A 12,191-nucleotide genomic window follows, 5' to 3' on the forward strand; every position below is an offset into this window, starting at 1 on the left:
TTGTTGGTGAAATCCTCGCGTCAGTAATCTCGGTATTAGTCTAATCGCTGGATTTACAAATACCACGATTAGGCAATGTTGGTGAAATACCCTGTCATACACACTCTTAATAGTGAAAATTCGATGGTCGGATGATTGTGATCAGTAGTGTAATTAGAATCGATATTAGGACTTTTAACCTCTCCGCATATGCTACTGGTTAAGATGATAAAATCATCCTGCCACTCTGGAATACTGAGTTCGAGACCCCATTCCTCACCATCCGGCCATCCTATTGTAGACCTTGCCGAACTAACGACGGTTACGGAGAAAAGATTCACAAGACGGAAAGAGTTAAAAAGAAAATTCGATGCGGATTGAATCCTATAAATTTTGATGACGAGTTGACCCACATATCTACGTTCTATATTTTAATTTCATACAATAACATACAATACACAAAATGGCTACGGGATGGTCGAGCTGTCAAGATGACAGCCTACCGCTTTAGGGGACCCGGATTGTGGACGGGGTCGATAAATCTCCAAGAATTTTTCGAGTACGGGTCCGTCCGGTTATGTCGGGCCCCGTACCTCACCACCCGCCCCATCGTGGGCCGGGCCGAATCCATAACGGGCTTGTTAAACGAGATCCACAGAACGGAAAGAATTAAAAAAAAAAAAATACTCAAAACATAGATATAAAAATGAAAATATCACAGAATAATAAATTAATATTTATATAAAATAATAATTAATAATAAACTACTCAAAATTATTAATATTAATTCAACAGAATATTAGAAGAGAAAAATTAATTAATTAACTGTACAGGTTAGGTTCATTTAGGATATACAAACATTCGGATTCAAGATGTCAGTTGGCAAAGTTTGTGATTTAACTTGTTGGCATAGGCCTAGGTCGAATTAGGTTGTTTTTATTATTTTTATTTGGTTTATATTATCGTAGTGAAGAGCAGGAAGGGACCAAGATCAGTATGAATACAGATATCGAGTCTTATATTAGAGATAATTGTACTTGGGAGTTGCTTCCTTTAACTATTAAACAGGTAGAAGCTATGTATTTTATTGTCAACATTTACTTTACATGTATCTTGATGTTTACATGTATTTTTCTTAATTTATTACTCAATAAATAAAAAAAATGGTGTTAGATAATTTAATATGAGCTTTCAAATCTGATAGATTAATAAATAATTCACTTAAATGTATCAACTGTTGGTAGGTGTTACTTTTAGGTTATTTCATGTATATGTATGTATGTGAAAATTAACTAAAGGTAACTTCTCCTTAAACTTGTAGTCAGTTATTAAATTAAGATATGTGTTAAAATAACTTCTTAATTTTTCTGGAAATTTTATTTATCTTTAATTTTCAGGTATATAACCGTTTTATCTTTTGGGGCCTTTTTAAAAATATTTTTCTGGTTATTTAGACTACCTTATTGGTATGGGTGCGGCTCCGAACGAGGTAGTCGGGACTGTTGGAGCCGTGGATCGTGCCCGTTGGGAGAACTGATGGTCTGTGTGTGACCCTTTGCGAGATATTGTCCCCCCGAAATTGTCCTATCTAGAATTTTGAAGACTCAAAAATGGGATAAAATTTTAAAGTGAAAGAACCTGGAACTATGTATCAAAATGGTGCTAAAAATCGGCTGTTTTCTATTTTACTACAGATGGCTGAATGATCCTGAAACGTGAGAAATGTCATTGCACTGACTACTTCTGGGTGTGATTGGCTAAAATTTAGGGGGTCCAAACTCTTCTCTTCATTTGGAACTGAAATTTTACCTACTTATTTACATGTTTATAATGGGAAGGATTTTGTTTGGTACTTTTCTGTTAATGGGATGCTGGTTGTAACTTTAATTCAATGCGCAGTACTGTTGTCTGTGTCACTCCATTAAGACTATCGTGTTTAACTATGCGACTATGTGGGCTTTGAGTAGCTCACTTGATTGTTCGTGGAGTACATGGTGATATAGTTTTAGGAGTGTGGGGGCTTGCCCCTGCCTGGCTGCTGAGGTGCGAGCGACGGCAAGCACCGAAGCACGACTACTAGTGGAGTGTTGGTCGAGGCTCTCTATCTCTTGCCTTGAAAACATGGAGCATGGAGAATAGGCAGTATACTTGTGCAAATTAAAAACTGACCTTTGGAGGTGAATATCTTGTGAAGGGTCACATATACAGTATCATTCTTTTGACTTGTTAGCTCTTACAGGGGGTCAATAATTCTGGGATTGCAAAACCCTTCATTCAGAGCTTGAATCTTACTCGTTGCTGTACATATTGACTGGTGTCCCATTAGTAGAAAAGTACCTTTTAAAAAAATTTTCACTTATTTATAAATTAAGGAAAATTGTTTAATGTTTTAAATAATAATAGATTATTATTATATTTAAATTTAAAATGAACAAATAGATGTATTTCTGATATTATATAAACTATTTAAAAAATTGCAACTGTTGTTAATTTTTAATTGTTTTATTAATTACAACATTGTTTTTTATCATATTTTTAATCCAGAATATGAAAAATTATTGTCATTTGATTAATATTTTAATTATCAATTTTATAATTGAATTGAAATAAAACTAGTTAGTGGAATGACAAAATTAAATGATGTTTTAGAAGACAAAAATTCTTTCCATAGATGTTTTCAGATTTTTATCTGTCATTAGACTCTTAAATATTAAAAGTCTAATATTGTACAGTTTCGGAACATTACAATACAATTAATAAGGAAACAATTTTTTAAAGAGTAAAATTATATTCTTTTTTAAATATAATTTCAGAAAAGAAACATATTGCATATTTTCTTTGTCAAAGGTATTTGTAACTGTAATTATTTCTTTATTAATATATGGCCATACTTTCAAAAATAGATGACTGGATGATCAAGTGGCTAAGGTGTAAGCCTACCACTCTGGGGACCCAGGATCAAATCCAGACAGGTTGAAAAATTCCAGAAATTTTTCAGAGGGTGGTCTGTCTACGTACATCAGGCCCTATCCCTCACCATCCAGCTGGCCCATTTTGGACCAGGTTGAACTCATAATGGCCTTGTCAAAAAAGTTCTCTTAGTGCTCATAGGTCAGAAGTAATTAAAAAGAAAAAAAAAAACTACTATAAAATTGTTTAATACTTTAATTTTAATCTAAAGTCCAATGATGAATAAAATATGAAAGACGTAGCAAATATCATTCTGTTTCTTAGAATGAGATATTTTTGATTTTGTTGTTATAGATAAAAGAAAAAATACTTTAGTAATTGGCAAGCATTTAAAAAATAAATATAAATTTTAGATGTTGATAAATGTTATTGTAATTCTCTATCTAGTAGACATTAAAGTCTTTTTTCTCATGACTAAAACTTGTAAATTCAACCTGGTTCACAATGGGTGGCAAGATACAGAACCTGACCTACTCACAAAAATCTCTTCCTATTTGGATCTTACTTAGATTCAAATCAGCAGGCTGATGTCATTGCTGCCTCAGAAAATTAACGTTTATAAATTAAATTCTGTTTCTCAGCTTTTTTAAATATTCTATCTGTAATTCATGAAATTAATAAAACAAAATTAACTTTTTAACATGCTTCAATATTAGTAAAACTAATTTAATTAATAATTTAAATGAATTATTTTCTATGAATCTTTGGAATCTATCTACATACTTTTGGCAACAATAATGCTGGAATCAAATATATTCAAATATTGTTTTGGCATTCTCTGCTTACAGAGATTAAAAAACACTTTTACAGTCCTTGTTTCATTCTTGGTATCAGAAAATAATGATGATTCCTTTTATCCAACCATATATATTACCAATTGACATCTCTATTAGATTAAATAAATTTTTAGTTGTTATTGCTAATAAAATATACTGAATTAACTTTGCATTCAATAACTTTTTGATGTAATTCTCCAGATTTTTCAATGTTGCATATTTAAATGATTGTATTAAATTAGTTTTTGAATGAGATAAAGATAAAATAACCAATACTATTTAAATATTCCATTAGGATATATTCCTAATAGCTAAATAAATATTATAATAATTGATTTTCCTTCAAAAAATAACTAAAAATTATTAATTAGTTAATAATTTGGTTTTGGTATTTAGTTTGAAAAGTGAAAATAATAAAATTATATTTTATTATCTATCATTTTTTAAAAACTTAAGCTTTCTATATCTGGTCTTGACGTTTATCTATCTAACACTGTTCTCAAGATTAAGGAAGAACAGACAGATGGATGACAGTTGGAATTTATAAGCCTGCAATTTAAAAATTGCAGCCCAAAAATTTTTCTGTATGATGATTAATAAACTACTAAACAGAATAAATATATGTAACAATAAGTAAAAACATTAGACAGTTCTCTGTCAGATCTTACACACATCATCTCAGAGTTATAGATCATGTCAAAGATGAAAAATCTAAAATAACAATAGGTTTAGAATCAACCATTTGTAAGATATAGATCTTTAAAATAGTGTCAAGAACTTAATCAATCACTTTTGCATCAAATATGTCTTATTTTTTCATTTATTCATTCTTTAAGGTTATAATTATTACAAAGGAATATGTTTTTTCTATATAAGTACTATTTTAGTACGAACTAAACTGTTAATTCAATTCAGTTTAATTCAATAAACTTTTATTGAATTTAAGGAATAAACTTGTTACTATGCCATGTAAAAACCTTAAAATGCAGTGATACTTTTTAATCTTTTATAACATAACTTTTTTACAAAGGTGAGAGCAATTTTTATCATAACAATCAAAATAAAATAAAAGCACAGATAATTATTCATATTAACAGTGAATTTAAAAAATGGAATTTCAGATTATCTTTAATTATTAAACTAATGATATATACATATTAATATATACAGTACATGCTTGTTAAAGATTCTCTTTAAATATAATTGTAATTCAAATATGTTAACCGTCTTGTTTGTGTTACAAATGAAACATTTACAAGGGTGCTCATTTGTTTTATTTATTTTTATACTCATCTCAATCTAGACACTGTTAATAATGATCTGTCATCTCTTAATCTTTATCTCTCATTAATTCCTGAAGATAAGCATACAACTTGAAAGTACTAGAGTTCTTTTGTGAAAAGCAGTCTTGGGTATGTGTATATACACATTTAAAATTTAGATATGTACAGTACGGTACATAACTGAATACACATAGATAACTGAATTGTTGAAAATAAGACAAAAATCACCTAAGAAACCAGTGAAAAACAAAAATATTTTATAACATTTTTTTTCATCTGCAATGAATATTATTGTCAGGTATTCATTCTCAAATATAAACTGCATTGTTAATACAGTAATATTTTCAGAAATTTTCCTGATAAAATTTAGATATGTACAGTACGGTACATAACTGAATACACATAGATAACTGAATTGTTGAAAATAAGACAAAAATCACCTAAGAAACCAGTGAAAAACAAAAATATTTTATAACATTTTTTTTCATCTGCAATGAATATTGTCAGGTATTCATTCTCAAATATAAACTGCATTGTTAATACAGTAATATTTTCAGAAATTTTCCTGATATGTAGAACATTTTGTTCAATAATAAATAAGAATTCTATATTTATAATTTTTTGTATATTTCTTATATTACAGTTTTTTTCCATAATATTTTCAAAGAACATTTATTATTATTCAATAAATATNGATACTTTTTAATCTTTTATAACATAACTTTTTTACAAAGGTGAGAGCAATTTTTATCATAACAATCAAAATAAAATAAAAGCACAGATAATTATTCATATTAACAGTGAATTTAAAAAATGGAATTTCAGATTATCTTTAATTATTAAACTAATGATATATACATATTAATATATACAGTACATGCTTGTTAAAGATTCTCTTTAAATATAATTGTAATTCAAATATGTTAACCGTCTTGTTTGTGTTACAAATGAAACATTTACAAGGGTGCTCATTTGTTTTATTTATTTTTATACTCATCTCAATCTAGACACTGTTAATAATGATCTGTCATCTCTTAATCTTTATCTCTCATTAATTCCTGAAGATAAGCATACAACTTGAAAGTACTAGAGTTCTTTTGTGAAAAGCAGTCTTGGGTATGTGTATATACACATTTAAAATTTAGATATGTACAGTACGGTACATAACTGAATACACATAGATAACTGAATTGTTGAAAATAAGACAAAAATCACCTAAGAAACCAGTGAAAAACAAAAATATTTTATAACATTTTTTTTCATCTGCAATGAATATTGTCAGGTATTCATTCTCAAATATAAACTGCATTGTTAATACAGTAATATTTTCAGAAATTTTCCTGATATGTAGAACATTTTGTTCAATAATAAATAAGAATTCTATATTTATAATTTTTTGTATATTTCTTATATTACAGTTTTTTTCCATAATATTTTCAAAGAACATTTATTATTATTCAATAAATATGTTAATAATAATATAAAATTTAGTTTATTATAAATTAGAGTTGTTATGTTGTTATAAATACTGTAATCTTAAAATTTAAAATACATTTTACCTATTTAATGATCATTAAAAGTTTAAAATTTTTTTAATTCTTACAATTTTTCTAAGTTAAAAATATTGCTAAATGTTAACATTTGTTCAAGCATTTTTTTAGTTATCAATTAAGGAATAGTTAATTGATAACAACAATTAGCAATCTTTAATGATAAAAAATAAAAACATTAATATTATCATTTCAAGATTATCCATAGATAATATTTTGATCTATCTTAAAGAAAATAGATATTTATTGATTGCTTTTTTCAGAGTGTGTGTTTCTTATAATACCAAGCCTTTTAAGTTCTTGTAACTCTTCCATGAAACATTATTTTAATGGTAAATTATAAAAAGAAGATTATTAAAAAAGATTGTAAAAAATCACAGTTTAAAATATCTGTTTACATTAGAAAATAATAAAAAATATATATCCATTAAATGAAAAGATTCTTTAACACATCTTTTAACACATGCTGTTCTATTCACTTTAACAAAAATCTAAATTAATACTGGAGTTTTTTTTTGTATTAAGAAAACAGAAATAATTTACAAAATATTAGAGATTGTAATTATATTTTCTTCAATTATTTGCCATAGATATTTTTTTCCTCTGTGTTTTTATTAGATGCTTTGAAAGATATTTTTCATTGTAAACCCATACAGTAGTCTGTAACTGTAACCAAGCATGAAGCAATTCTAAACTGAATAAATGAAGGTTTTTATTGATTTTTATTTCATTACTTAGTTTATCTAACAAAGTCTTTCTAAATACTTATGTACAGTATATTATCATACTTGTATTAAGTGTAGTTTTATATTATCTGGATTTTTTTTGTTATCTTGTCCACTCCATTTCCTATTTAGGCTGGATAATTGAGTCTTTATTTTATTTTAGATTGTTTTGTTTTGTGTTTTTTAATTACTCATTATTAAACTTCATATATTTTGATTTAACGACCAAATTTTAAAACTTTATTAGATCATAAGTTTTGTTGTTATTGCAAAACAAAAATGATTGTAAGTAATATAAAATGTCAGTGTTGCCGAACAAATATNAATTTATTAGGGCATTTTATTTTTTAATTAAAAATTACTGATGCGTTAATACAATTAATACATAATACAACAAAAGAATTGTTGTTTAAATTAAAATAAGATGAACAGAATTGGAATAATAAATAAATTTTTAATTTTACACAGTTTTAATAAATTATAATAAAATCAAACCTTTAAAGTTTGTTTATTTTAGTAACATAGAATATAATAATCCTGAATTTGTGTGCTTGCTTTAAATTTTATTTATTTTCCAGTTATTAGGAAATTCTCAAAAGGAATACGAAAAATGTGTCATTCATTACAGTGTGAAAAATCAACTAAAATATCGAGGAAATTTAGGTAAGGATAAATATTTATCGACTTATTTAATTACTAAAAATAAAAATAGTTTAAAACGTAAGTTGTGTGTATTTGTATAATACATTCAAGTCTTATTATCACTTAGTTTATTATTTTATCATTATGTATTATGTGTATTAATTCTATACTGCTATTACTTTGTATCTTAATTATTTTCTAATACTACATAAAAGTACATAGTCCCATTTTAATTTTTTAGTTAAGGAAGCCAAACATTTTAATAAGTGAAATGCTTTCAGTAATATATTGAATAATATACAGTTATTTGACAATAATTATTTTTTTAAATATGAAGGAAATAGGATTATGTATTGATTTATGTAAAAAATGTTTTTAAATTGATATTTGTTTCATATTTATTATAAATCTTTGATATGCTTAAATACATTTAAGACAGCCATAATTAAAATTATTAAGATATATTTTTATAATATTATTTCTTGCAAAGGTAAAATTTTTTTTACTATAATTGGATAGTAGAAAGTAAAATTAGATGCTAAATAACACATTTGTTTTTGTTCAGTTCTTTTAATAGGAAGGTTATATTTAAAATACAATTCTTCAACAATTTCTTTAGAATATTTCACAATATAGCTAAAGCAAAAATAATAATTAAAATCAATATGAAAAACTGAAGGAGTATGATACAACTTTTGTTTGTTTGTATACTCATTACTGTTAGTTACAGATTGTTTTTATGTATACATCACACGTTTACATTTCATTGATTTAAAAACTTTTCTTCAATTTATTGCTTTAAACAACAGCAACGCACAACACCAGGGTGTAGTCTATTAAATAATGTATTCTCTAAACTGATGACCAGTATGTGACGAAAAAAACACAAAAGAGAAAGTTCACCACTAACGTTTTTGAACACCACTGAGTTGTTCTTTAGGTGTTAAACAGAATTTCTGATGGAACATAAAACATTTGGATTACAATTAGTGGTGAACTTTCTCTTTTGTGTTTTTTTTTCTTTTTTTGTCACCCACTGGTCATTGGTTCAGAAAGTATGTAATTTATTGCTTTTATTTCTACTCTTTTCATATGTTGCCATACTGTCATTTATTTATTAGTTTCTTTTTGTATTTGTTCATTTCAGAAATTATTCAATTAGATATCTATCATCAGAGTTTTAGTGAATTTATCATTTGTTATTGTTAAGTTGGATTAAACCCAGCTTATAATCTTGTTTGGTTTCTCAGATATTTGCAGTGTTCAGTCAGTCACTAAACAGCTGCATTTTATTTTTCAATAATTGATAATTAAGTTTATATTTAATTAATGATCCTTTCTCCATTTTAAATTCTTTTTAGTTTTATATATTTTTCAACCTAAAATTTAAAAATTTATTAGGGCATTTTATTTTTTAATTAAAAAGAGAAAAAAATAGTTTTATTTTGTTTTTTAATGTAATCTGATTTGCTTTGCTTATTCTCACTAGAAAATTTGTTTCAAGAATAATGAATTTGTTTTAACGAGAAATTAACTAATTTGGAATAATTTGGAACATTATTTAAATAAATTAGTTTTTGAACTGATTGACTTAATTAATGATTACGTAATCATTAAAAGTTAAACCTTATAAAAAACTTTTAACTACACTTACATTAAACTAAGAATAGATTCATCTTATGAATTGTACCTTATAAATATATCTGCATTGGAGTAATTATATTTGTAGAAATGTTCAACTGTTTACATTATATTCCAAAATAAAGACAACAGGAAATGGAAATTAGTTTGTCATTAATGCTGTTTTTTTTTCTTCCAGTAAGAATTAGTTTTGCTTTAATGATGATTATATCTTTAATTTTCCCTTAAAAATATGTATGATAACTTTATTTTTTACTTTAATTTCCTTTTATGTTGTTTGTAATAAATGAAAACATAAGAAATGTAAATTAAAAATTGAATTGTATTCTGACACTGTACTAGTTGCTAATCAACACTTAATCTGTCGAGTAACATCAAGTTGGACTAACATAGAATGTACAAGTTTTTATTTTAAAATTACTTTTCTCTTACCCGTATGAATAATTGCTTTCAGAAATTAATTTTTGATATTTCTCAAGATTATAATACAATATTTAATTTTGGCTATTTTTTTGTTCCAAGAATTTTGTCAGATGGAGCTAGTTGTTTCTTTTACCTAGCTGATTTGGAGAGAGTGGAAGCATTTCATTTCATTTTAAAATGTTTCATTGTAATCATTAGACAACTTTTATTTACAATAAATAGGAATACATTGAATTAATAATATTTTTTAAGCTCACTTTTAATTTATTTTTTTCTCTCCAAAACTATTTGCATATTTCATAAATATTTGCTAGTCTCAGTGAATGAGTAAACTCTTCTAGAGAATTAGCAGTATTACATTCCCACAGATACTTTTAAGACAATGAAAGTATAGTAGACTCCCCTATAAAACGGGTTCATATAATGCGGATTTGTAGGTCACAGTGAAAAAATTGTGATTGTATTCGTATAAAGATGCTAAAAGAGACACGTATAACGTGGTAAAATGTTATCGCTGACTCGTGTCACAACAGGATTGGTCGAATCTAGACCAGTAGCGGATATTGCACAAACTGTTGAGTTTAAACGAACAGCGGACCTACTAAAAACCATTTATTATTTAACTGCCATAAAAATTATATTTATATAAATGATGTCTCCAAAGTTCAGCAAAGTTTTTGCAAAAAAATAATTTATCAGGAAGCACGCNCCGTTGAGTTTAAACGAACAGCGGACCTACTAAAAACCATTTATTATTTAACTGCCATAAAAATTATATTTATATAAATGATGTCTCCAAAGTTCAGCAAAGTTTTTGCAAAAAAATAATTTATCAGGAAGCACATGCCCGCCGTTTGATGCTTTGCTCCGTGACGAAAACAAGCTTAAGCAATGGCATCGTCAAACGGTGCACATTTGGTAAGTAATCCTACACTTTTTTGTTTATAGCATAGTTTTTATGGATTATTCCCAAAAAATTATACATGTTTTGGAAATGTTGAGTCAAATTAGTCTAGAATCGATTAATTTTATGAAAGAAAACCTTTCAAACAGCCGTAGTCCCTAAACTGCACATGTGCTGGGCTGTGATTGGCTCATGTATTTAAGGATTCCTACAATGTGAAATTCTTATAAAGTGGAACGTATCTACCGCTTTATAGGGGGGTCGACTGTACTATTTTAATGAAGGAAAAACATAATGCTTATATTCTTGTTACTGAGAGGGCAGCCTGATTCAGCATAAATTATCTGTAAAATTTAAAATTATTTTATCACTGGTATAATTGTGGTTTAGTGCCTCAGTGGCACTATACCAGTGATAAAATAAAAATAAAATTCTTAACAAGCAGACATGCATAAATTGGTGACACAATGTATCAGATTTAGGGATGCCATGAACCAACCATGCAAGCATGGTTGACTTAGGACATCTCTAAATCTATACTCTATAGTATTTCTTATGTCATAGCATAGTTACTGCCTTGCTATGTCATAAGAAATATTTAAATTTTAACATTTATTTGTAATGGACTCAAGAGAGAACATACAAAACACAAATAAATAAATCTATCTCTTGAGATGAACATTTTAGAGATTTTGTTAGATTTGCTTTTAAAAAATATAATGTTTGTAATTCAGATAATGATATGAATACTAAAAATGTATACATCATGGCTACTTTAATTGCATAAATAAATGAATAATTAATTAAAAATATAATAAAATTTTCAATTTTATTTAAATAAAACAGATATAATAAAGTAATTAAACTATTTATATTTGATATTTTTGTTTTATATCTAATTTGGATTCAAATGTCTAACGTGTGAAGTTATATTTAAATGACATATCTATAATTATGTTCTTCATTTAATAATGGACATTTGTAAACACTGTATCAGAGATAGTTGACTCCATACTTGAAAAAAATAAGCATAAAAATGTTTTGAAAGTTTAGAAAATGTTTAAACTTTTAGTGCTTCTTTAGTGTTAACTTGCAACTATTTATTAATTTGTTTGTTCTGAATGTAGTTCGTCATGTCAAGAAAGAAGAAAGGAGCTATTATGAAGAATTATTAAGATACAGTAGGGAACATTTAATGTTATATCCATACCATTTATCAGATTTTATTGTAACCAGAATGAGGTTAACACCTTTTCAATATTATATATCTATCATGCAAGTAAGAATTGAATTAATTA

The 12,191-nt window shown here is 26.6% G+C and overlaps 1 protein-coding gene across 1 annotated transcript in view; it reads left to right on the forward strand.

The window, feature by feature from the left end:
• Positions 1-823: 823 nt before the first annotated feature.
• LOC111623634 (protein FAM91A1-like) overlaps positions 824-12,191 on the forward strand; it is a 52,899-nt gene continuing 41,531 nt past the window's right edge. The window contains exons 1-3 of the mRNA XM_023366293.1: positions 824-1,047; positions 7,862-7,946; positions 12,021-12,172. Coding sequence (XP_023222061.1) covers positions 976-1,047; positions 7,862-7,946; positions 12,021-12,172 — 309 coding nt within the window. The 5' untranslated portion in view covers positions 824-975. The remainder of the gene's footprint in view (positions 1,048-7,861; positions 7,947-12,020; positions 12,173-12,191) is intronic.

This window comes from Centruroides sculpturatus, unplaced genomic scaffold (assembly GCF_000671375.1).
Source record: "Centruroides sculpturatus isolate CEXI.00-Female unplaced genomic scaffold, Cexi_2.0 scaffold436, whole genome shotgun sequence".
Classification (NCBI taxonomy): domain Eukaryota; kingdom Metazoa; phylum Arthropoda; class Arachnida; order Scorpiones; family Buthidae; genus Centruroides; species Centruroides sculpturatus.